At 52.9% G+C, this 20,776-nt stretch overlaps 1 protein-coding gene across 4 annotated transcripts; it reads right to left on the bottom strand.

Annotated features, from left to right (window-relative positions):
* Window positions 1-10,518: 10,518 nt before the first annotated feature.
* Tinagl1 (tubulointerstitial nephritis antigen-like 1) lies at window positions 10,519-20,560 on the bottom strand. 4 transcript variants are annotated; one of them, XM_006238977.5, is made up of 12 exons: window positions 20,449-20,560; window positions 19,588-19,902; window positions 18,689-18,752; window positions 14,372-14,464; window positions 14,075-14,189; window positions 13,036-13,159; window positions 12,669-12,819; window positions 12,375-12,567; window positions 12,244-12,289; window positions 11,903-12,026; window positions 11,207-11,252; window positions 10,523-11,119 (listed from the first exon to the last, which is right to left on the bottom strand). In XM_006238977.5, the coding sequence occupies exons 2-12, from the start codon at window positions 19,892-19,894 to the stop codon at window positions 10,979-10,981; spliced, it is 1,404 nt and encodes a 467-aa protein (XP_006239039.1). In that variant the 5' UTR covers window positions 19,895-19,902; window positions 20,449-20,560; the 3' UTR covers window positions 10,523-10,978.
* Window positions 20,561-20,776: the final 216 nt, after the last annotated feature.

Below are 20,776 nucleotides of genomic sequence, written 5' to 3' on the forward strand. Positions count from 1 at the left end.
CCAGCAACCCTAGCACAGAGGGAGGTGGAGTCAGAAGATGCTTGCCGTCTGCTGGCTCCAGCCTAGTGAACATATATGAGCTCCAGGTTCATGGAGAGATCGTGCCTCAAAGAAACAAGGTGGACAGTGATACAGGATGATACACAATGTCTTCTGGGTGCTGTAGGTACGAATATCTACATAAACACACGTGTACACATACACATATACACACAACACACACTCATGTACACCTAGACCTCTCCCCCATAGACACACACATACACATGTAACACACACAACACACACATGTACATATACACATCTCCCCCATACATACACACACAACACATACATGTACGCATACACCTCTCTCCATATGTATACACACATTCACACACACACGAACACGCACGCACAGAATTTATTTCTTGTTCTATTTATTGGTCCACAGACATAGTCCCCTGCCCTCCAGCTTCCTGTGAGATCTGAGATTTAGTCATGGGGGAGTTCAGCAGGAAGTGAGCAAGAGGGCAGGGAGATTGTGAAATGTTCCTTCCCCAGCTCCTTGAGCAGGTGAACTCTTGCTTGCACTGTCCTTTCAGAGTCCAATGACATCATGTTCCCTCTGCCCTGCAGCTCTACACTAAGTGGCTACTGTTAGTCTCAGAGCCCTGCGTCCCCGGCGCAACTCCGACACCCTGCTTTGTTGAGATGTTTTGAAATAAATTCTGCCCCAATTCTCCTAATTAGACCTCACCATCTGTTTCCTGTAGAGGCCCTTGAGTGATACAGGCTGGTGTGGTGTTTTTTAAAAGTCTGTAGCTTTGAATGACTTCGGGTAAATATGTAGTCTCTGACAACCTGGACATGGACCTCACCACTCTCTGCTCCAAACCCCCAAGCTCGTCCTTGTTCTCAGCCTGATCCCAAGGCATCTGAGGCTGAGACCCTCACCTAGAGAACCCACCACATCCTGGTCTCCAGAGCTCCATCCAGCAATGAGGAAAAGAACTGCTCAAAGCCCTTCCCTGTGTCCATCAGAACCAAGGCCCTACAATGGCCACTGTTCTGCTGGCCTGGAATGTCTCTTACTCCTCCATATCCTGGTGACTTACCTTTGTCACAGATGCTATAGATGGGCCTCTGCAGCTTTTCAGGCTCCAGATTAAGCCTGACCCCCCTCGGTAAGTTGATCCATCTCTGTTCTCATTCTTCATTGTTATGGTTGGTTAGCCCAGGCTAGCCTGAAACTCATTCTATGGTGGAGGATGGCCTTGGACACCTGATCCTCCCATTGAGCACTGGGGCTACATGCAGGAGCATGTCACCATACTGGGCTTGACTTTCCTTCTTTAGGTCTCCTCATCCTTCAGTAGAGCCCCAGTCTAGGGCCACTCCCATGCAGGGACAGCAGAGATGCTGCTCCTACCTTATTGGCTGGGAACTTGGAGTGAAAAGTGAGCTCGAGTACAGCTGGAGCTGCAGCACGGGCCTGCCTGGACTTCAGAAGTTTTCTGGGGACACAGAGGGGACAAGGATGAGGACATTGAACAGTGCCATAGGAGGAAGAACCCTCAGGACCAAACACAGACCCTCTCTGGTCAGGCTGGAGCACAACATCTTAGCAAGCGCAACAGAATGATATCTTGGCTATGTTCTGCCTTTAGTGCTCACACAGGCTGAGACTCATTGTCAGTCCTGCCCCTTCCTGTTTTCCTGTGTGTCAGTGCCCTGGCCTCTCTGAGCGGCTATGACTCAACCAGGAAGACGTGTGAAGCATGGTGAACAGTCTGTACTCCGTTCTGGAACCCTGAACAGGTGACTTCTGCACTGCCCCCCTCTGCTGTGGCAGTGAGGAGTGGACTTAGCTGCCAAAAGGCACTGCTTTGGGATCACATGCCCCTGGCTTTCTGGTATGAGTTGTAGTATTTCCTCTCTCCTGCTGTCTTACAAAACAGTGCCGTTTGGGCTGAAGAGATGGCTCAGCAGTTATGAGACTGACTGCTCTTCCAGAGGACCTCAGTTCAAATCTTGGTCCCCTCATAACTCTAATTCCAAGTATCTGATACCCTCTTCTGGTCTCTGCTCTCACCAGGCACATATGTGGTACAAAGACACACATGCATGCAAAATACATACACATAAAATTTTTTAAAAAATTAAATTAAATTAAAAAAAAACCAGGGTCCTGGAAAGATGGCTTAGTGGTTAGGAGCACTGGCTGCTCTTCCAGAGGACCCAGGTTCAATTCCCAGCATCTACATGGCAGCTCACAACTGTGACCCCAGTTCCAGGATTTCTGATCCCCTCACACAGCCATGCACAAACATAAAATAAAAATAAATTATGTTTAAAAAAGGAAAAGAAAATAGTACTGCTGCCTTACTTTAAATATGAATCTTAAATGCAGAGATGGTGTCCTGGAAACTATCAGGAAAAGGGCTGTAGGAGGGCAGTTCTCCTGTGGTAGGGGAAGTTGGTACATGTAGCCAAGAATGGTTAACAGGTGTGTGCGGGAGAGTGGGAGGGGGTGCTTCTTGGAGGAGGGGCTGTTTCAGCTCCCTGCAGCCCCAGCTCAATCAAGGCCACCACCCTTTCTACAAGTAGCACGGTGGGTAGAGCATCCCCGAGGCACAGGTTTCAGGCTTTGGAATCTGCACAGCTGGAGACCAAAGCACCTGCTTGGTCCGAGCTGAACCACAGCTGCCTTTCTACAAGTAGCACGGTGGGTAGAGCATCCCCGAGGCACAGGTTTCAGGCTTTGGAATCTGCACAGCTGGAGACCAAAGCACCTGCTTGGTCCGAGCTGAACCACAGCTGTTTACAGCTGGGAGCCAAAGCACCTGCTTGGTCCGTTATTGGGGTGGGATGTCGTTCAGGCTTTGAAGTGTGACAAATGAGATTTCCCTACTATAGAAATAAAAAGCTTGGGCTGACTCAGTTTCCCCTACCTGCACACTCCCAGCAGAGCGACCAACACAGGACTCTGTAATCTCAAAGCTGGAGGGGTAGGCTGAAGAGATGGGTCAGTGGTTAAGAGAATTTGTTGCTCTTGCAAGAGAATCCAAGTTTGATTCTTAGCACCCACATGGCGGCTCAGAACCATCTGTAACTCCAGTCCCAGGGAATCCAATGCCTTCTTCTGACCCCCACAGGGACCAGGCATACATATGGTACACATACATACAAACATACACACACATGGTACACACACATATACATGTATACATGCATACATACATACAAGCAAAGCACTCATGCACACAAGATAACAAAATATTATTTTTAAAATAAATTATTTAATCATTAATTTAAATAAATTATTATTTTAAAATAAAAATTTTAAAGGTGTGGGGGCTTTGCCTACCACCAGAGAAAGCTGATCTTCAGGAGAAATACCCTTTGGGTGTTCTCCGATTTGTTCGACCTGACACCTACAGAAAGTGTCCCCTTGAGGGCACGGCATTCCACTTTAGATGTTTATGACCAATCCCACTGCAATCTCTGTGCTTCTGTGTTCCTTGTATCTTTGTGGTTTTGTTTCTTTGTTGCTGTTTTTTGAAACAAAGTCTTATGTAGCCCCAGCTGGCTTTGAACTCACTACTAGCCAAGAATGACCTTGAATTCCTAACCCTTCATTCTCCATGACCCAACATTCATCTGTGCTTTAGATGGGCAGGCTCAGAGGCAGGGTTCCTACGACCCCATCCCTAAGTTCAGTTAATTTGCTTACGAGGTCCATGCAGCAGAACCTGCTGGCACACATCAGCATGCAGAAGTCTGAAGCAGGAGACCAAGTCAGTCTTCCTATCAGGGCTGTCACCAACGGCTGGAACGTAGCTCAGTGGTAGAGTACTTGGGTAGTACGCCAACCTCCTCTCCCCCAGCAAGAACAGAACTTGGAACACAGTGTGTATGCACGCGTGTGTGTGCGCGTTTGTGTGCATGTGAGTGTGTGCATGTGTGTGTGTGGTTGTGTGTGCATGTGTGCACACGTACGTGCAGCAGAAGTTGGCACCAGGTATCTTCGTCAACTGCTGTCCATCTTACTTTTTGAGGCAGGGTGTCTTGCCGAACCTGGAGATCATGGATTCAGCCAAGCTGGCTGGCCTGTGAGCTCTAGAACTTACCTATCTCTGCTTCTTCAATGCTAGTTCTCAGCTGTTTGTGTGGGAGCTGAGGGTTTGAACTCCAGTCCCTGTGCTAGCACGGAAAGCCCTTTATTGACAGAGCCATCTCCCCAGTCCAGGGAAACACCTTGAGCAAACTATTACAAATATCGTCACAGCAGACAGGAACGAGGAGACGCTCAAGGTGAGGCATGTAAGAAAGAAGCTCTCGGAGGGGAGCTGACTGGATCTCTGACCTTTCAGGTTTCTAGAGCCTTCACTGCGTATCTGATGCTGTGAGATTACGTGCTGAGAGCCAGCCGGACCTGATTGCCTGTTTGTTCTTGGCCTCTCTGTGTCGCACGTCTTGCTCCAGAGTTTGAGGCAGGAATGAGAGTCTTATGACCTTCTTTTGGATAAGGGTAGGTTAAAGAATTCCTTTAGGGCTAGCCCCAAGACCAGGAGGTGGGGAAAAAATTCAAATGCCTTGCGGGAAGAGATTGGTTTCTGTGACTAGCCAGTAGGACAGGGGTCATAGACCAGGACAAAACAGGATGTGTCACAATATCACATCTATTCCTTCTGAGCTCTGTGGCCTTGGCACATCACTTCACCGTCCCCTATTTCCACCCCTGCCTCAGTTTCCTCCGCGTACAGAAAGGACCAATAGTCCTATCTATAGCACACATGTCCTCAGGAAGGTATGGTGGACATTCTATAGCCTGATAACCACCTCACCTCACGGCGGAGGATCACGGAGAAGAAAGTGGACGGACGCTCCCGATAAAGCCTCTCTCTCTCTCTCTCTCTCTCTCTCTCTCTCTCTCTCAGCACAGTGATTTCACCATGTGGACCCATCATGGGCCTGGGGGATTGTCTGGGAGAAACTGAGGCAGGAATCATCAGGCAGGAATCATCTCTCTGAATTGAACTTCAAGTTCAGCAGAAGTCAGCGTGGTCCACTCCTGGCAATGTTTGCCAAGCCACATTCTCCTGAGTCTCCATTTCATCTCCCATCGAGTTATGGCATCACAAGAGTCGTTCATGACTGTTGTGGACACACTCTGCCCTTTGTGCAGTACTCCAGGGGACAATAGACTTCTCTGTCCCTGGAGCTCTCCCCTGATCGTGGTGATTCTCTAAGGGTCTGTGACCTGGTCCTTTGTGCTATGTGATGGGACTATCAGCAGACACTGGGCTAGAGCTAAACGAATCCAAAGAGAATGGCTTTGGGCTAGAGGCTCAGGAATGGTCCCTGGCCCCTTGCTCTTCTTCTTGGAAGACTGTTCTAAAGAGAAAGGAGAGGGGTTGGGGATTTAGCTCAGTGGTAGAGTTCTTGCCTAGCAAGCGCAAGGCCCTGGGTTTGGTCCCCAGCTCCGAAAAAAAAAGAAAAAAAAAAAAACTTAGAAAGGAGAAGGCAGCTAATTGCAAAATGGCTCAGCAGGTAAAGGTGCTTGCTGATCGCCACCAAACCTGCTAATATGAATTCCAGGACCCACACAGGAACAAGGAATCAAGTCTCACAGGATGTCCTCTGCCCTGCATATGGGGACACACACACACACACACACACACACACACACACACACACACACACACAGTTAGATAAATGTAAATTAAAAGCTAGAGGGAAAGAGAGAGAATGAGAATCATCCAATAGTATTGGGATGTTGGTTCCTGGAGTCCCTCACTGGTTGGCTTTGGATTTCAAGAGCTATGCTTCCTCCCCAGCATGGACAGGACCCGGAGAGCTAATGAGCCAGTGCTTAGTCCCAAGGACTGGCCCGCACTGCAGCTCAGGCCACACGAATTCCTTTCCCTAAATGGGCACGGGGCAGGGATAGGGTTTGGCAAGTTATCAGGGGGGTACGGAGCTTCCCTTCCCTTGAAGAGACAGAGCCTTACAAAGGATGCTGGGATTAGAGTCAGGTGCCCCGAACCCTGCCAAGTCCCTCAGGAGACCAGAATGAAACCCAAGCACCATACTGGGAGCTGCAGAGGTTAGAGATGAGATCTTAGAGATCTTGTTCCATGTGTCGTTGGTGTTGTCAGAAAGTGCATCCTCCGTGTCTGGCAGCTTATATCAGATGTGACCCAGAAGGGGACTCAGATGTGACCCAGAAGGGGGCAGTCAGGACAGGTGTTGCTGAAGAGGGAAGAGGAGGGACATGTAAGCTAGGTTTTCAAGGATGAGCAAGAATGTTCCAGGCACATAAAGAGACTGGGAAAGGCTGTTGGACTCTTGATACTCTGTGTATATGCAGTGTGTACTCGTGTGTGTGTGTGTGTGTGTGTGTGTGTGTGTGTGTGCGCGCGCGCGTGCATATCTCTATGCACATGTGTATGTGTGTTTACATGTGTGTGGTGTGTGTGGCCAGAGGCTGACATAGGGTGTGTTACTCCAGCACTCCCCACTTTCTGGAGGCAAGGACTCGTGCTGAGCCCTAAGCTCAGAAACTCAATGATTTCCCTAATGCTAGCCAGTTAGCCCTCTGGGATCCCTGTCTCTGCCTGCACCCCTGGAGAGCTGGGGTCCCAGGCAGGCCATCATGCTTCCTGGCTCTTATGTGGGTGCCTGGCATCAGAGTTCCAGTCTTTTTTTTTTTTTTAAGATTTATTTTATTTATATGAGTACACTGTAGCTGTCTTCAGACACACCAGAAGAGAGCATCGGATCCCATTTCAGATGGTTGTGAGCCACCATGTGGTTGCTGGGAATTGAACTCAGGACCGCTGGAAGAGCAGACAGTGCTCTTAACCGCTGAGCCAACTCTCCAGCCCCCAGAGTTCCAGTCTTTATGTTTGTGTGGTAAGGGCTTTATGAACTAAGCCATCTTCCCCAGCCTCTCTACCCATCTTAGCTACAAATTAGTCCAGACCTAATTTGGTCTGAGGATTGAGACCACACCCACCCCGATTGGATCCTGCCTCCCCACCACCCTTCCTCCCCGACTTACTAAGCTCAAGGCCGTCACTAACCTCCACTCTCTGTTTAAATGCAAAAGAAACTCTAAAATTTATTTAGAGTGCGTGTGTGTGTGTGTGTGTGTGTGTGTGTGTGTGTGTGTGTGTGTTGTATATGCCACAAGTGTGTGGGTGCCCAACGTAAGAAGAGGATATTGGGTCCTCTGGAGCTAGAGTTACAGGTGGTTGCGAGCTGCTCTAACGAGGATGCTGGGAACAGAACCCGGGCGTCTGCGAGAGCACGAGTCACTTCGCTCTTAAGTACTAAGCCATCTACCCAGCCCCAGAAACTGTTTATTTTAAAGACTTAAATGAGGTAATATATGTAAAATATCCCAAACAGCCTGTTTGCAGACATCTGTGGGCAAAGCACTCAGCAAATGTATAGCTCATTATGAGAATCTTTTACATGGTCACGTCCGAGTCCTTCGAGTGATTGTGGCTGTTACTCTTTCCTGAGCTTCGAAGCTCGGTTAGTCAAGCATTCACAGAGCACACGTGCAGGCACAGCTCAAGGTTTGATCCTCAACACCTCATCAACTGGGTAGGAGGAAGTTGCGGTCATTCTTAGCAATAGAGAGAGTTTGAGGCCAGCCCGGGCTTTGTGAGACCCTGATCAAAACCAAAAATTCTAAGCACTGAGCAGTCTGTCCGTCCACTGTTTTCTTACGTCAGACAAACCTGACGTAAGTTACACCCAGCTATGTGGATCAGATACAGACTTTTTAGACTCTTTGTTTAAAGAGTGTTGGCCAGAACAGAGAGGGTGTGATTAGCCTCAGAATACACAGTGAAGGGTGGGGGATGGGGTTGGAAGGGATTCTTTAGACTTAAGGACAGAGGTCCAGGGGGCATGGGGTGGGGGTGGGGGACAAGGCTTGCCTCAGCGTAGCAATACACCCATCAGTAGTGCAGAGAACAGGGGTAACTTTGGACTGGTGGGCACAGGACACCTGGCGAGGTCTCCCTCATCCATACCTCCAGCCCCCACGCCCTCCTGCAGTTCAAAAGAGGTTCAAGTAGGGCTGGGTCGAATTCTCAGGGGTTCGTGGGGCACAACCAGAGCCTCAGCCTGCAGACCAGGCCACATCCGATTTCCCTCTCGGGTCCCCTTTCCTTCCCTACCCCCCCCCCCCCCCGCGGTTTCCGCCAAAAGGACCTTTGGCAGAAATTTCCAGCCTCTCCCCGGACAGGGGTTTTTCCATCGGGGTGCCTCTTGGGCTGCGGCTGCAGACAGGAGGACAAGGCCTGCTCGCCCCCTTGGGACTCCCGACTTGTGCTGTTCCAAGGTTGCCCTGGGCCTTGAGTTCAGCTAACCGGCCAGGGCCAGGGTTCGGGACGTCCTAGCAAACAGGAAATGAGACAAAGGCAACCGCTTATCGGGCTGCCCCGCAGCATTCCTTTCAGGTGATGCCTGGAAGACCTGGGCCTGGGCCTGCCAGGACCCCTATGAGGACCTCGTGGGTGATTCGGGGACTCCTTTCCCCGTCCTCCAGACAGCTCCATGCGTCAAAACTCAGAGGGACCCAAGGCTCGTTTTTTTGAAAAGGAAAGGGGCGGGGTGAAAGAGCAAACTAGAAAGTCAGAAGGGTGCAGTGGTGCTTGACGCTGATTTTAGTATTTGGGAGGAGAGGCAGGAGGATCTGTTCAAAGTCAATATCCACAGAGAGTTCATGGGGTACTTGCCTGGGGTACTTGCTACGTGAGACCCTACCCGTGGAAGAACAAGGACCCAACTCACTATCCAGGCCTGGCCTCCCTCTAGGGCCTAGTCTTGGGGCTTCTAGTGCAGACACACAGGCAAGTATTCAGTGAAAGGACAGGCAGAGAAGAGCTGTGGGAGGTGGTGTCTAACCCGTGTGTTGGACGGGTGTTTTCCCTTGCTCAGCAGCACCCTGTCAGTCAGTCAACCTTTATAGGTACCATGTGAATAAAAAATCCAGGACCTGGCTCTGAAGTAAGAGTAGGGCAGAGGTAAGTGGCAGGAGAGGGGTCTGGACTGGGGACCAGACAGTGACTGTAGTCTGTGTCTTGAAATATGATGGGGTGTGGGTGCCTGGCAGGCCCATGCTAAGGTGTTCTCTGAGAAGCCACTCCATGCAGCAGACCTGGTATAAACGAGGTTTATTTGGGGGAAGGGAGGGGAGTGCAGGCCTGGAGAAGGGGCAGAGGCACAGAGGGAGCAGAGCCATGCGGGCAGAGAAGTGGGGACGGAGAAGGAAGGAAAGGACAGACAGAAAATGGGGGTGGGGGTGAACCAGGCAGGGAGATGTGGGAACAGAGAGGACGAGAGAGAGCCATCTGGCGTGGCCACGGAGAACAGTTCTTTTACATTTTTGTCACCCATACCTGCTGGTCACAGTTAGTAGCCTCAATGGCTAGGTCCCTGGGAGGACCCCAGAGAAATCTCCTATAAACCAGGGTACAAACTCATCATTTGAGGAGCAGAGAGGACCTGGGGCTGTCATATTCTGACAGTTTCACATAGGCCAGGCTGGCCTTGAATTTGCTCTGTGGCCTCATGTATCCACCAAGTACTGTGATTGCAGGTGTGTACCACTGAGGCACAGGGTAGGAGGCTGGTCACGCAGGTCCCTGGGTCCTTGAAATTGGGCTGGGACTGGGGACAGGAGAACAGCTCTGATCATAGGAGACCCTGACAGAAAGAGGAGAGAGGTTAAGAAGGACAAGAGAAGGGGGGGAGGGGAGGGAAAGGAAGGGGGAGAGGAGGGAAGGGGAAGAGGAAGGGAAGGGAGAAGGGAGGAATGGGGAGGGGAAGGGAAGGGGAAAAGGGGAGAGGCGGGAAGGGGGAGGGGAGGGAAGGGTTGCCTACCACCATCTATTAGGCACTGGGAACCTGGGGATGTACAGTAGAGAGAGGGCTGTCAGGCAGGCCAGTATGTCTCAGGAGTAGGGAAAGGCCAGGGTCAGTCTCTGCCTACTGGATTACTTCTGTTAATTGTAAGGCTGAGCCACACTTTCTCATTTTGTGTGTGTGTGTGTGTGTGTGTGTGTGTGTGTGTGTGTGTGTGTGTGTGTGTGTGTGACTGCAGTGCTGACTCAGCATCTGAGAGGTCCAAGCCAGGGCAGACATTCTCCGGAGGTCAAAGGTCATGCCATCCATGTCCCTGCTGCAAGTGCCTGGGCACTGAGGATTGTAATGGGAGGGACACTAAGATTTCTTGTTTACCCACCCCTGCCTGCCACCCAGTGATATGCACTTCTCTCCCACCTCTCCCCTTCCCTTTCTGTCAGGGTCTCACACACCCCAAGGCTGTCCTCAAGTTTGCTACCTCATCCAATGATAACCTAGAACTCAGATCCCTGTGCTTCCACCACCCAAGCGCTGGGAGTGCAAGCTTGTACCCTTGTTCTTAGCTTTCAGGCAGTCCTTTCTGTTGTCTAACCACAGGCCACCCCAACTCTGATGTGATTTTTTTCACCTTGAAGACTCCCAGACACTGCAATTATCAATACTTTGGTTTTATTTTAATGAAAAGAAAAATAAATATTTTTAAAGAGTAAGAAAGCAGTGTTGAGGATGGAAAGGTCCAGCCAGAACGGAGGCCAGGGGGATGGGCAGAATCCACCAAGGAGAATGAAAAAATAAGAATGAGGTTGGGTAGGAGGATGAAGAGGTTGGGGTGTCTTAGCTCCCATGGTCTTGGGCTGGCTGACCAGGGGCCTGGGAATTTTACTCCCTGCAGTTTCCAAGCCGGGCCCTTTCCAGTTCCGGCTGTGATGTCTGAGGGTTCCCTCCAGCCTCACTGTTGCTCCCTGAGGGACATTAGCTCCCAGGTGGGGTTCTGCGTTTGTGTGGATCTGAGTCTGAGGGGATTAGCACCTGGTCCCAAGGCCTCATCGGCGTGGCCCCCAAGGCCTCTTCTGTGGCTGTGGATCCCACCTAGCTTAGTGGCCGAGACTCAGTGGTGCCCCATGTCCTCCATTCCTACTCGGCCCCAGACGCCCAGCACGAAGGTCTCGATGTCACACTCGTTGGTGCCACGCACGATTCGGAAGTGGCCCCTCTCACCCCACCATGGGCCCCACGAGTTGGCAGCAGTCTGGGGGTGAAGAGGAGAGAGGCATGAGGCAAAGGGAGGGCAAGGATCCAGAAGGCAAGGGATTTGGGACTCACACCAGAGACTCACCCAGTACTTGATCGTCCTTCCGTCTGGCAGTGTCTCTTCTCCCCACCTAGCAGCAAAGCAAGAGGGAGAGGGGATGGGGTCTCAACACCTGGAACATGTCACCCCCAAGCCACCCCTGTTGCTTCTGAAATCTGAGCATAGCTAGGGACATGCCGAGTGTCCACCCCTCCCTGCATGGTCTGTCACTCAGTGGTTGGCCAGAGTTTTGTTGTTTTTTGTTTTTTTTTTTCTTTTTTCTTTTTTCTTTTTTTCGGAGCTGGGGACCGGAACCCAGGGCCTTGCACTCAAGCGCTCTACCAGTGAGCTAAATCCCCAACCCCCAGAGTTTTGTTTTTTGAGACAATGTTTCACACAGCCCAAACTAGCAGTGACGTTACTATACACATGAAGGTGGGTTTTTAACTCCTGATCCTTTTGCCTACATCCCAGTGCTGAGATTCCAGATGTGTGCACCCCCCTGTTAACTCTTGAATCCTCGATTTCAAGGGGGACAGTTTCACTGTTCCCAGACCCCCTTCAAAGCTCCCCACAGTCCATGCACCCCTGCAAGCAGCCCCTCCTCTCTGTGTCTGTTTCCTCTTTGGCAATGGGATGAGGGAGGAGCAGCCTCAGCTTGGCAGAGAACACAAAGATTTTCAAAGAATTCCCAATGTAAACGCCGCTGCTCCTAGTCCCATGTGCCCTCAGGAACCTCACCCTGTGATCTTGACAGAGTGAGTCCCGTGTCGGCGGTACTGCTCTGGCCTCCCCTGGCTTACAGGTGTGTGGCTGTAGATGCCTCGCTGGTACAAGAAGAAGTCTTCGTGTACTTCCATAAGCGCTGTGGGCAGAGGCAAAGACGGGGCTCAGCCTGGACACCTGAGCATCCAGACACCAGAGCCTCTCGTTAGACACTGACTTAACCAGGGGCTTCCTGCACAGGCCCTCCACGCCTCTTACAACTGCACTTGATACCTAAGCTGTAGAGACCTCTTAGGCCCTCCATCCAAACTCCAGCAGGAAGTTTCTGGAACCAGAGAGAGCCTGGGGTTGTTTACCTTGAACAGGGCCATTTTCCATTAGCTCCTTCATGATCTCCTTCTCCTGGGGAGGGAGGTTCATCAGTGTAAGATTTAGCAAACCAAACCCCCAACTCTTGCTTCTGCGCCCTCCCCAGGTTTAGACTTACATCGGAGGCCAGGCGGTAGACAGGCGTGACCTGGTAGATGTCATTGGAATCAACATGACTATTGGGGCAGCGAGAAGTGGCCTGGCGCTTGCCCCGCCCCATGGCGCGGCTGTGCATCATGCATCGAGGAGTGGGGCTGGCCTCGTCGTTCTGCTCACGGCCGGAGAATGGGTAACAGTTATCAGACACCACCCTAGAAAAGGAAGCAGGAGCCATAATGTGGTGGTGACACCACAACGCCCAGGCTCTGTAGGGTGCTTCGCCTTCTTCCAACCCGCAACCCCTGTAGCGTACCCTCGGCACCGCAGGAACCACCAAGCACCATCGAGACGCCCACCTCGGCAGCCCTTCTGGTGGTGGGTATCACAGGATAGCAGGTTCTGCGGTGAGAGGATGGGTGTCATGTGTCCCAAAGAATGGATGGACACTCGGTCAGATGCGACAGCTAGTGGGGAAGGTAGAAAGGGCTGTGAGAAGCCAGGCTGGGGCCCTCCTCTCTGGCGCCAGCTCCTGCCCCTGGACACAGCTGCCCCCTGGACACAGCTGCCCCCTGGATACAGCTGCCCCCTGGACACACCTGCCCCTGGACACACCTGCCCCCTGGACACACCTGCCCCCTGGACACACCTGCCCCCTGGACACACCTGCCCTCTGGACACACCTGCTGTGGAGAAGGCCCAGGAACCCGCACAGTTGCCCTGGTCCAGCGGCTCATGGATCAGGTTGGGCCACTTCTCGGAAGCCTCAAAGGCAGTGGGTAGCACTTCTCCTTGTCCCAGCACCGTCTGTAAAACAGTGATGATTCCGCTTGCTTCCTAGCTTGGCCCTGCGGTCCCTCTAACATAACGCCTCTAGCTTTCGGATCTGCTGTTGCCCTGCTTCTGGGAGGAGAGTGGCATGCCCGTTCCTTCCGACTTGAACTTGAGTAGAATCATCAATACTGTTCAGGGTCCCCCCAAACACCACATGGGTAATGAGGCACAGTGGCCAGGGCCACCACTTCTCACTCTCTTCTGCTGCTACTTTCCTCTGTACCTTTCTGATCAGCCCCACCCTCCTTCCTGCCCCAGCAGTGGTGGCCTCCAAGCCCCAAAGGACAGGGGCGGGAAGAAACAGTAAGGTCCCGTGACCAGGCAGGCAGCCAAGACAAACGGCAGAAAATAGCAGGCAGCCCTAGGGAGAAAGGCAGGGCCAGGGGCTGGTCACCCTGGCCTTGAGCAGAAGTCCCCTGGCCTCTGTCTGCTTTGATGGACAGTACAGCCCCACCCACGCCTGCCTCCTGGGAGTCTTTACCTGCCCCCACTCTCCCTAAGACTGGCAGGGTCTGGTGGAAAAACAGAAGCCCCCTCCTCCCTAGGGGCATCACTGAGTCGGCATTTTTTCCGAGAATTGTTGCTTTCTGGCCAGAGCTGTCTGTCCCTTTTTTCCTAAAATACCAAAGTGACCCCCAGCCCTTGGGTCTTGGCCTAGCTGTACTGGACCCAACAACATTTTTCCCAGGCTGAGGAGGCAGGACGGGCTGCTGCAAGCACCAGAAGGTTTAGAGGCACAGTCCCACCAGAGAAGGCAGTGATATGCCCAAGGACACACAGCCTCATCCTGGAGGATAGGCCCTTGGCAGGACAAGAAGAGGTCCACCATCCCCATGCATTAAGCCACTGGAAGATAGATGGTGGGGATGTGGGCAAGAACGGACTTACATAAATCTCATTCATATTCATGACAGAGGAAGATGGGCGGATTGTGCCCAGCCGGTATCGAATGCCCTCATCCAGGGTCATGCCCCAGAAGGCACTGTGGTTCCCAGCCTGCCACCTGGAGGAGAGAAGGGACGTCACAGACCTGTCAAGGCCAGAAGCCCTAGAACTATGAATGATGACTAAAACGGAAACTGGTCAATCTCAGCGTGTGCACCTAACACAATGACCATGTCTGATGATCATACAAGTGGACATGTATGTACCCCCCTGTGCCCTCTGATGCCCAGGGCCTCTCACCCGTAGTTGCCCCGGTTGATGGCTTTAATCATGGCTGGGTCCACTAGACATGGCTCCTGGTCACATTCCCACTGCCCTTTCTCATGGCAGGTGCTGGAAAGGAAACAAAAATTATGACTAGGGGCTGGGGGCTTGTGGAGCCCCAGAGGTCCAAACAGGCCTGGGATTGTGAGCCAGTCACTAGAGTGGACCCCCTGAATGATCCCACCCAGCCTGGTGGCTTTGTAAGTCAAGTTCATCTCTGCTGCCCAGGAACTCACGGTTCCCTCAACATTACCATCGTGGGGGCCTAACAACAGGTTCTACTTAACGTGGGTCAAAGTGAGTTCCAGGTCTTGTTACTTCCTGCAGCGCAGACTCAAAGCCCGGAGTCACCTTTGACCCCTCACGTGTTGATCCACTGCACTCCAGATGCACGTCTGTCCAGCCACCTTTCCCCTGATCACTGCCGCTACAGTCTCCCAGTTTCAGCCTCTGCCCCACTCCACCCCACGTTCCTGAAGTAGATGTTTCAATTGGTGGCCATGGCCATCCTGCTAGGTCTAAGTCACGTCACGGCTCTGCTCCAACCCTCCACTGGCTCCGCACCACAGAAAGAGAGCCAGAGTCCTTCACGGCAACAAGCGCTGTGATCTGTTCTCCCGTCCCGTCTGACCCCTGTTCCTCCCAGGCCTGGACTCTAGCCATCGTGGATATGCACACCTGCCAAACTCCTGCCCAGGGCCTTTGAGCGGCTCTCCCCAGCACACCTTTCCTGGTTCCCACTCCTTTTATCCAAGTCCTTGTTCAAATGTCACCTCCCAGAGAAGCCTTCTCTGATCAGCTATCTTTTTATTTTCTGTACTTTTTTAAAATTTACATTTCAAATGTTGGCCCTTTCCTGCCCCACCTCCAAGAGTTCTTTACCCCATGCCTCCTCCCCTTTGCCTCTGAGAGGGTGTTTCCTCACCCCCCCACCTCACCCCTCCAGCATTCCCCTTCTCTGGGACATCAAGTCTCTACAGATTAGGCTCATCCTCTCCTACTGAGGCCAGACGAGGCAGACCTCTGCTACCTATGTGCTGGGGGTGGGGGAGGTTGGGAGGAGTGGAGGGAGAGAGCTTGGACCAGCCTATGCTCTTTGGTTGGTTATTTTTTCTTAAAGCTCAGTGGTCTCCATACTCTCTGTCCCAATCCCTGCCTCACTGTGTCCCTTAGACACCTGGTGTCCTGTTGGTGTTTATACTGTTCTCATCCCCACCCCCAATCCCATTCCCCTCCTCTTTTTCCTTACAGCATCTCTCGTGTATTAGAAGCTGGCCTTGGGCTGGAGAGATGGCTCAGTGGTTAGGAGCACTGACTGCTCTACCAAAGGTCCTGAGTTCAAATCCCAGCAACCACATGGTGGCTCACAACCATCTGTAATGGGATCCGATGCCCTCTTCTGGTGTGTCTGAAGACAGCTACAATGTGCTTATATATAATAAATAAATCTTAAAAAAAAAAAAAAAAAGAAGCTGGCCTTGAACTTACTATGTTGCCCCCAAAAAAAGCTGACCTTGAACTTGCTATGTTGCCCCCCCCCCACCTACCCAAAAGTCTTGAACTTCTGATCCTCTTGCCTCTGCACCTCCAGGTCCGGTTTTGGGTGGTGCTGAAGATTAAACCTAGGGCTTCTTTTTTTCTTTTCTTTTCTTTTCTTTTTTTCAGAGCTGGGGACTGAACCCAGGGCCTTGCGCTTGCTAGGCAAGCGCTCTACCACTGAGCCAAATCCCCAACCCAAACCTAGGACTTCTTACCTACTTGGCCAGCACTCTACCCCCTGAGCTACACCCTCAGCCCACTTATCCCCATTACAGGGGAGAACCGTGTAAGTGGCGAGCATCCAGTAAACACCACTTTTCATTGTCTTGGGACTGATCCCTGGCCTCATGGGTGTCAAGCAGATGCTCTTCCCTGGGTCACGGGCCCCAATCCTCCTTTGACCGTCTTTTGAGACAGGGTGTCACTAAGGTGTGTAGGCTGGCTTGGAAATGACTCAGGAGTTCCAGCTACCTTTGGACTCGGCATCCTCCTGTCTCAGCACCCAGCATAGCAGGGATTTTGGGCCTGCATCCTAGTTTATAGCTCTTGAGTGCATGAAAGACCAAGGCAGTACAGCCGTGTGGCTAAGACCGTGGACTGGTCCCGCCGTCCTGTTCGGTGGCCTTGGAGAGGTTATTTAAGAGCCCCACCCCCTCTGCTTAGGTTCCCAACTACAAATCGAGGACAATACCTAGTATCACTTTCCAGGGATTCCATGGCAGGCCTCGGAAGGGCTTGACCCATTGTGGGTGCTTTCGGCTTCTATTGTTCACACATCAGGAACCCTGACACACCCCCACAGCTCACATCCGGCTGACCACACCCTCTGGATGTATAATGGCATCTCAGATTAAAGCCACCCAGCCTTCCTCCAGTCTGTTCCTCCCACAATCCTCATCTCAGAACATGGTACCTAGTCAGGTGCTGGTCTAGGAGGCACGTTCTGCATCGGTGCACGCCAAAGACACACATCAGGAACCCATCCTCATGCCCCTCCTCTTCGGATGCCAAACCAACTCACTTAGCCATCCCCGCCCCAGGTGCTCTTTGGCCAGGCAGACCCATGAGTGATTTCCATTAGACTTGGGGTCTCGACACTCAGAAACTGGCACATGGCTGAGCCTTTTACAGTCTCTGATGGTTGAGGGTCCCACCAAGAAGAGCTCACCTGCCTCCTGCCTTCCCCTCAGTGGTTCCTCTCCCCGGTGCCTAAGTCCCTTGTTTATCTTATAACCCATCATAAAGCTAGGGTTCCCTCTTATTTTCCCTCCCTACGTAACACCCATGGCAGTTCGGCGTGACATTGTGTGTGTTGCTTTCCCATGTCCTTCTCTGTGAGACTACAAGCTCCCACTGGGTCAAGGCCTGTCTCCTTCCAGCTGCACCTCCTAGGCCCAACATGGTGCCTTTGACACAGTAGGTCTTCGGTAATTAGGCATCAGCTGGAGGCACGAATTCTAGGGATTCTACAATGTTTTTACAAGCTCATAACTTTGCTATTACAAGATGCTAACCAGCCTCCTTCCAGGCAACCCAGGGCATCCGCCTACAATGCCACCTTATAAGGAGCCTCAAGGGGAGCCAAGCCCCAATATGGCTGGCTCTTTAGCCCTCGAGTCTGCGGGTGGTGCTCAAGAGAGCTGGAAGGGCCTGTGGGGGTAGGGAGGCCCCCTCTTCTACCTTCCTCAACACCGCTCAATATGACCAGAGTCCCTGATGGTGATGTCCAGCCTAGAAAGCACATTGACAATCTCCCCCTCTCAGTTGGCATACTTGGGGCACTCAGCCACCAGGACCTGTCCTGAAGAGGTCAGCTAACGCTTTCCTGTCCCCTTCTCTTGAGCCCCAGGGCTGTTCAAGCAGGTCTAGACAGGACTGGTAGCAGCAGGTCCCAGCATTCCAGAAGGGCCTGGGACAGGATGGAAACATTAACCCCTTGGCAGCCACCCTATCAGAACAGCAGAATTCTGCAGACACCCCGCCCTCTGAGCACACACACACACACACCCTCCCTCACCCAGACACACGCCAGCACCCACGCATACACGCACACATGGTCCCCATTCCCACAGTGACCCCGGCACCCCTCACCCAGTGAGGCCAAGCGAACAGCTATGCGCAACACATTCCAAAAAGTTTCCTTATCCCTGGGGCCTCCCAGTCCAGGCAGAGGGAGGGATGGGGCAGGCTCAGGGCAGCAGAGACCCTTTCCAGTAAGGCATTCATAGCTCCCACCTGCTCTGCCTCCCAGCTCAGACTGAGGACGGGCTAGCCATGGCCCCCTCCTCCCCCTGCCTGGAACTGGGGGTTTGAGGGTAGGGAGAGGGCACATTCCAGGGAAGGCCCTGCTGCAGGCCACTGGCTGATGGCCAGCTCAGTCATCCCTGACCCCTCATCCCGCCCAGGTCTGCGGATACTACAGAGGTTTCCTTCCTGGCGTCCCCTTGGACTCTCCTGTGACAGCGAGCCCAGCTGGGAGGGTGGCCAGCCCAAACCGGGAGGAGTGGAGAAAAACTCCTAGCTTAGGTGTGGCCCCCAGCCAGGCCAATCCGATGGCTGACCGCTCCTAAGCTTGTGACTAGAATCTTATTGTAGGAGATGGCGTGGCCAGTTGAAAGTTTCCATATTACAGATAAAAACACTTGAGGCCTGGAGAGCAAAAAGGACTCATCCTGGGGAAATGAGTGACAGGTTTTGGTGCCAAGTCTGCCGCATGGAGCTCGAAGTGAGCCCACCCCAGTCTCTCGTACTCACCACCGATTGCAGTTTTCCCAATAGGTTCCGAAGATTGGGTAGATCCGGCCCGCATGCATGCAACCTATCAGAGGGAGAGAAGGAAAGATGAGAGAAGGTCAAATCCTCAAGGCTGAGTAGCCCAACACTTCCTGAGCTGGCGGTACATACACACCAATCCCCACCGAACGGAATCTAGAGACAAACTACATCTTAGGGCGTCCCCAAGTTCCCATAGAAACTGCCACACACAAGCTGCTCAGGGACTCCCTTTGGGTCCGTGGCATTTCACCTGGAGGCCAGCCATGACATTCCTGGTATCCTTTGTCACTCAAATGAGTTGGGACTTGCCCATGGGCACGGAAGGAGCTTTAGGAAAGAAACCGAAGCCCAGGGTAGGCAAGCAACTCCCGTAAAAAGGCACAGCATTTTGACATACAATGTGGGCATGGGAACTCCTCAGCCTAAAGCCCAGCAGGCTGTGGGAGTCTGCAGGAAGGACATCCCATAATTCTCCTACTGGGACAGGAAACAAGGCACGTGCAGGCCAGTCTCAGAGGTACAGAATCCTAAGCGAGGGTAAAATCGCCTGCCTATGTATGACAACCTGGCCGGCCTCTGTGGGCTCTATCAGCCCCAGGGTGAGTCAGCAGGCGGGGCTGCCACCTTCCCCATACTGACTGGGAGATAGGGCTGGAGCCTGTCTGCCCTGCCCTAGGGCCTAACAGGACTATTTTCAGTGTTGCTTGAAAGACTTAAGTAAGACCACAGGAGGGACTTCCAGAAGGGCAGGAAATAGAATGAGGATTTCTTTCCTACTTTTTTCAAAGCCTGGAAATGCCCTTTATCAGCCTTGTTCCTGAGCTTCGCTGGGACTGGGATTGACAAAGTGGCCCTCCTGCTGGCCATCTGGTGCCCACCTTGGACAGGAGGGAAGGGGGGTGGAATCCCGAGGCAGAAGTCCCAAAAGTCAGGGCAGCAGTCAGAGACGGTGCGGTTGCAGAAGAGGTCACAGTAACAGGTGGCTCCCAGGTAGGGCAAAGCACACTCGTCAGCACGGCCGCGGCAGCACATGTCCTGCTCTTGGCAGTATCTGCCACCGGCGTCCCGGATGCCCCGCAGGTGCAGCCCTGGCGCCAGCTCCCTGCGCCAACGACTCCGCCGGGCCTCCAGGGCAGCCTGGCCAGCCAGCAGCAGCAATAGCAGCCCTAGCGGACATCCCCACATGGTGCCTGCTGGGTCGGGGAGGACAGAGGTCAGGGGTCAGAGGTGTTGGATTCTGGAGACTCCCTCACACACATCAAGGGTGGGTCTTCCTTCACGCGTCCTGGAGCCCTCCCAGGAGGCTCAGCAAAGCGTGGCACCCTGACTTCTGAGTCTCCCGGGGGTAAAACACAGCGCTAGGTGTCAGCCCACTCACGGGACAAGGAGATATGCAACAAGCAGACCCCCTCCCAGACCTCTTTAGGGACTGTCAAGGACAAGGAAATGGGACCTTGACATTTCCAACGCGCATTCTTCTCTCCTGCCCTTGGTCCCTCTATCCCTCTGACGCATCTGAGTTGGATTGTTGGCTCTGTGTGTCTTACTAATCCCCTTTCAGCCACCTCCCGATGCGCGCCCCAACCCTTCTGTCCTCGGCGTCCCTCTGACCCGCTGCTCTGCGTCCTTCTGACCCACTCCTTTGTGTCTCTCTGACCTGAGTCCTTCTCCCTCTGTGTGCCCCCTCCTCTCTGCTCCTTCTCTACACCCTCTGCCCTCTGAACAGGGAGAGTCCCTACCTGGTGAGGGGTGTGGGCTGGACCCAGGCTGCCCTGCGCGCCTCCGCCTCCAAGCTCGAGACTGCCAGACCGAGTCAAGTGAGGAGCGCAGGGCGGGACGCTTTTTGTACCGCCCTGCCGGCAGCACCCGCCCCAACCCCGGACTGTGGGAGGGAGGGCGGGGCCCGCTTCTAGGTACCTGGAGTAGCCCTTAGCTCCGAGGGGACAGTTTAAGGACAATGTGTACACGGATTGTCCTTCTTGGGGGTCTCTTGTCAATGGAAGTCTCCTCTTAGGGAGCAGAACTACAATTCGCGGAGAGAGGATTGTGGACTGATACTAGGAAGGA

The sequence above is a fragment of the Rattus norvegicus genome, chromosome 5, assembly GCF_036323735.1.
Source record: "Rattus norvegicus strain BN/NHsdMcwi chromosome 5, GRCr8, whole genome shotgun sequence".
In the NCBI taxonomy this organism is placed as follows: domain Eukaryota; kingdom Metazoa; phylum Chordata; class Mammalia; order Rodentia; family Muridae; genus Rattus; species Rattus norvegicus.

Bases quoted from the DNA above. Each gene is read 5' to 3' on its own strand.
- Tinagl1 (XM_006238977.5), bottom strand. From the start codon at position 19,894: ATGTGGGGATGTCCGCTAGGGCTGCTATTGCTGCTGCTGGCTGGCCAG. The intron at 14,465-18,688 runs GTGAGTACGAGA...TTTCCTTTCCAG, and splicing joins TGGGAAAACTGCAATCGGTG to CACCTGCCATGAGAAAGGGC. The intron at 13,160-14,074 runs GTAAGTCCGTTC...ACTGTTTTACAG, and splicing joins TGAATATGAATGAGATTTAT to ACGGTGCTGGGACAAGGAGA.